At 35.8% G+C, this 4,642-nt stretch overlaps 1 protein-coding gene across 1 annotated transcript; it reads left to right on the top strand.

Annotated features, from left to right (window-relative positions):
- The first annotated feature begins 1,440 nt into the window (after positions 1-1,440).
- On the top strand, positions 1,441-2,788 carry LOC110709668 (VQ motif-containing protein 9-like). Its single transcript, XM_021887886.1, has one exon. It carries the CDS (start codon positions 1,673-1,675, stop codon positions 2,513-2,515), a length of 843 nt encoding a protein of 280 aa, XP_021743578.1. The 5' UTR covers positions 1,441-1,672; the 3' UTR covers positions 2,516-2,788.
- Positions 2,789-4,642: the final 1,854 nt, after the last annotated feature.

Below are 4,642 nucleotides of genomic sequence, written 5' to 3'. Positions count from 1 at the left end.
CTAGTATATAGACTAGAGTAAAAAGTGTATAGAGCAGAGTACAAGTCAGGCTATTTCTTGTTGGGCTTTTCGCTTTTGCGAAGGGAATCTAAGTTCATGATGGTTTGGGCTTGGACACCTTGTTTTGGGATGCTGTTGTGAAAGGAAAGATATTGTGTAAGAAATGGGAGGGAATTGTAAGATTGTGAGCTTGCATTTTCCTTCAACATCTTTCAAATATTGAACGGTTTAATTTATACGACGGAGTAGTTTTTACATTTTACATTTTTCATTTTTTTTATTTGTTTTAAATTAGTTTATTTTACTCTTTCCTTTTTTTTTTTTCTTTCCTTTCGACTATGAAAAATTAAGGTTTCACACTATCTCTCAGACTCTCATAATCAATTAAAAATATTTTCACTATTTTCTTTTATATTTGCTTTTTCAATAAAATATTACTTCGTTAGTCATTATCTCCTTTCACATTTACTTTTTCAATAAATGAATAATTGATAATCAAACACAAACTTAACACCTAACGATGAATCATGATAAGCGTAAAAACTAATTTGTGAGAAATGGAGTAAAAGGGATGAAAATCAAAGGAATTTAGATTGTTCATCTTCCTTACCATCATTCTCCCTCATATCATAATTTTTGCATGGTTTCACATCTATGAATTTCGTAAGAACAATCGTATGTCATAACCAATTACCATATCATACAAAATCTATCTATAGATGAAATTTACAAATAAATACATATACACATTTATATAGTCTATGATGAAGCTATGACATCTGACACCTAATCAAATCTTAAGCGAGCATGATCAACTAAATTTATTAAGATAGAACAATTAATGAGGGAAACTCCATAAATCCAACGTCTAAATGCCCCAAATAAAATTCAATCCCAAAATAAAAAAAAATTACAAGAGAATAAATAAAAAATTCTATAACGTCTTGTAGACTAGTCACTAACGTGTAATAACCACATATGGCTAATACTGAATAATACAAGTAGCAGTGGTATCAGTAAGTGGTGGAGTATAAATTATAAACAGAGACCGAATGAGTAATCATCATACACATGTCAGAGTCCAATGAGTTCACGATAAAATTATGATATTTAACATATTACCAATCAAAATTGAGCACGATTAACTCAATTTAGTTAGACAAAAGAGTAAATGAAACTTCAAGGCTATAACACCTGAATACATAGACAAATTCAATCCCAAAATCAAAAGATAACAAAATACTACCTTCGTTTCAAATTATTTGCAATGTTTTGACATAAAATGTGAGTAAAAAATATATAATTGTTGCAAATAATTGAAACCAAGGTAATAGAAAAAATGAATTCAAATTTAAATTAACATACAAGTACATTCATGTTTTCTAAAAAAAATAACCTAATCTAGAGTAGAAGTGCGTAATAGACAATTAGGAGTAGTGTTAGTAAGTGGTAAAAGTATAAATTATAGAGAAATCGTTTGGCTATAAGAACGCTCTCATCTCATCTGCTATCCCTACGCCACCGACCTCTCAATCCCCAAAATCTTCTACAAATGATAACAACTCTTCCTCTTTCTCTCTCCTCCTCTTTCTCTCTCTAACACACTCACACATCCTTCCTTTTCCATACCCGTTTTCTTTTCTCATCAATCATTTTATTCATTCCTTCTTCCATGGATAACACTAACCATAATCACAATGATAAAAACAATAACACCAACAAGATTAACAATAATTACACCAACAATAGTACTAACAATAATCCCTCTCATTTCTCTTCCGATTCCTCCGCCGCAGAAACCACCGCAACCGCCGGAAACAACCCGAACAACAGAGATCAATTTCTAAGACATCTGAATAAACTATCACACAAGATCTCTAAACCCAGTACCCAAAACCTCCCACCTTCTAACCTAGCAAGTTCCGGTGCTTCCAATTCTTCAACGTTCAGAAAACCACCCCATGAACCGCCGCTACTACCCCCAGTTCACCCACCACAACAACAACAACCCCCAGTTTACAACATCAACAAAAGCGATTTCCGCGATGTTGTTCAAAAACTTACCGGCTCACCAGCTCATGCCGCGGCGGCTCCGGCGCCGCCGCCGATTCACGCGCCCAAGCCGGCTTCTTCCCGGCTTCAGAGAATCCGACCGCCGCCATTAGCGCAGCTTAGTCCTCGTCCTCCTTCGATGCTAAGTTGTGGGGTCAACCCTCATTCTCCTCTTCCACCACTCCCAACGTGCCACGCGGCAGCTGAGAGTCCGATCTCGGCGTACATGAGATTTCTTCATAGCTCCGTTGATTCCTCCTTTAATCGGACGGGTCAGATGTTGCCACCTCCTTCTCCGCCGCCGGCGGATTTTACGACGGTTCTTCCCCCTTTTGGGTTTTTGCCGTCGCCGAAGTCGCCGTGCCCTTTTGTTCCTCCGAATATGATATTTTCGCCGACGGGAAATAGTCCGTTAGGGTTTCCGTTTTCGCCGACTGTTCCTGGTGTTCCTAGCCCTAAATGAGAGGAATTTTGAGGTGCTGAAGGTAAATTTTCTAGGAAATTTTTTATTTCATTATAAAATTTATATATAAATTTATAGATTTCATGTGATCATTGCCCAGAAATGTATGAAGAAGGAATTGATAGAATTTAGTTTTGTGGTTTTTGTTGGTTAAAGTTAGGGATGTGCAATTGTGCATATGTTGGATGATGATGTAAATGGAGTAGTGAAGAGGAGACTTTGATATTTAGATGTTAATGGAAAGAAAATTTGACTACAGTTTTTTTGGTGAAATGTGATGAATTCTTGGATAATGAATTTACAATTCAGTTTTCGAATTAGCAGTCATATCTCTCATATGTTTACTTATGGTAATTGGTAATCACTAATCAGAGCTTTTTCTTGGGTGAAATTTTTGAAATTGCATGTGTTAATATGGTGGTAGTCATCAATAATTGTTGTTAACTTAGACTTTCATGTATTCTATGGTGTTAGACTTAGAATTAAGTCAATGGTTGAAGAATTAATCTGGTGAAACAGCGTTTGTTTTTCTTATCTGGTAGTGTTGAAAATTTGAGTCTATGGGTTAATCTTTTGATGTGCTGTTCATCAGTGTTCATGACTATACATTACAAGTTCTAACCTGTTATTTAAAGAAGTTATTGTTAGTGAAATATCTGATCTGGCCGTTGTGGTGTAATTTTAATGTTGACTTGATCTACTGTAAGGGGTACTTGGAACTTTTGTGGGTGCTTAATCAGCTTACGTCGAACTCTTCTTTTACATGGTATTAGTTGCATGTCTACTTGCAATATTGCTTATGGGGTGGTAACTAAATTCCCTACTAGATTTTCTTGTTCCCTTACCTTTTGAGGGATAGTTTCGCTTATGATTGGTTGCTTTGGTGCATATTTAATGGCTAGGAGCCTATGAGGTATTTTTTAAAAGCAACAATCTCTTGGCCGGTTTAGGCAGAGATTCCGTGGCTGCCTCACTTTGATACAATGGAACCTTTAGGCAGAGCAGGTGGTGGTAGTCTTCCATTATGATGCAGGACATATTAATGAAACACAGCTGAACATGATGTTTAGTTATAAATTATGACTGCATGATGCATTTTCTTCTCAATCATACATCTGTAAGTTAGCTTCTTCAAAGCAAATATATCATTACCAGTATTTTAGGTCCTGTGCTGGAGATTACGTTCAATCTGCCCACGTTTGAGGTTTAAGTTTGTCATCAAGAGATTTAATGTTACTTTCTCCTTTGCTCAATATTCCTGTCTGCCAATGTTGTGTGAGCTGCAGGATAAAAAAAACTTCTTACAATTATGAATCTGTTGGACATGTGTGTAGTTCTCTCTTATTCATTACTTGGGTTGCCTCCCTTGCTAATTATTTTTGTGTTTGGTAGCGTGAGAAGTTGCTTGACACTGCTGAAGTTAACAACACATTAAATTTTGGCTGTGCTAAGTTGCCTTCAGCTATGTTTCATTTTCATGTCTGATATACATGTCAATTTGCTGGTTCTTGATCTCTTCAATGAGTGTTCATTACTCTCTATGATCCTGCTAGTGTCTGTTGTTCTGCATCATTTGTTGCATCCTGGTAGAAGGTAAGTAGTGACCTCATTGCATTCTGTAGAACTTAGAAGCCCTTGATGACGTGCTCTTATTCTTTGACCTTTTGATATGTTGGTTTACATTCTGGATGTCACCCATTTTCTGAAATTAAAGTGTTTTCTTGTTTTTGTTGTCAACTCTTAACTATGGGTTTACATCCTTCATCCAGACCTCATTTTCACGTAATTTTGGTTTCTCTTTAGGCAAAGGACATGGTTTCACGCTTCAGTAGACAATGAACATGTAGGTCTAGGAGTCATATTGCATTACTGCATTATAGTATTGTTTTAAGGTAGGTTGTTTATGGTAAAAAAAATAAAAACTCATGGGTAACAGGTTTCAGCCCTTTCTGGGGCATGTGCAATCTTAATTGTAACTAGAAACAAAGTCAGCAATCAGTGATGATATACTTGTATAATGCCACTATCTTATATGTTTTGATAGATTCATATCCATGTGTTAAATTGTTTTTTATTTCCGTATTTCGCTGTATGGTTATTTAAATTTATTATTGGAAGATTGATTGG

The sequence above is a fragment of the Chenopodium quinoa genome, unplaced genomic scaffold (assembly GCF_001683475.1).
Source record: "Chenopodium quinoa cultivar QQ74 unplaced genomic scaffold, ASM168347v1, whole genome shotgun sequence".
NCBI lineage: Eukaryota > Viridiplantae > Streptophyta > Magnoliopsida > Caryophyllales > Amaranthaceae > Chenopodium > Chenopodium quinoa.
The sequence above is the reverse complement of the archived record's forward strand: the minus strand, read 5'-3'. Positions and strand labels throughout refer to the sequence as shown.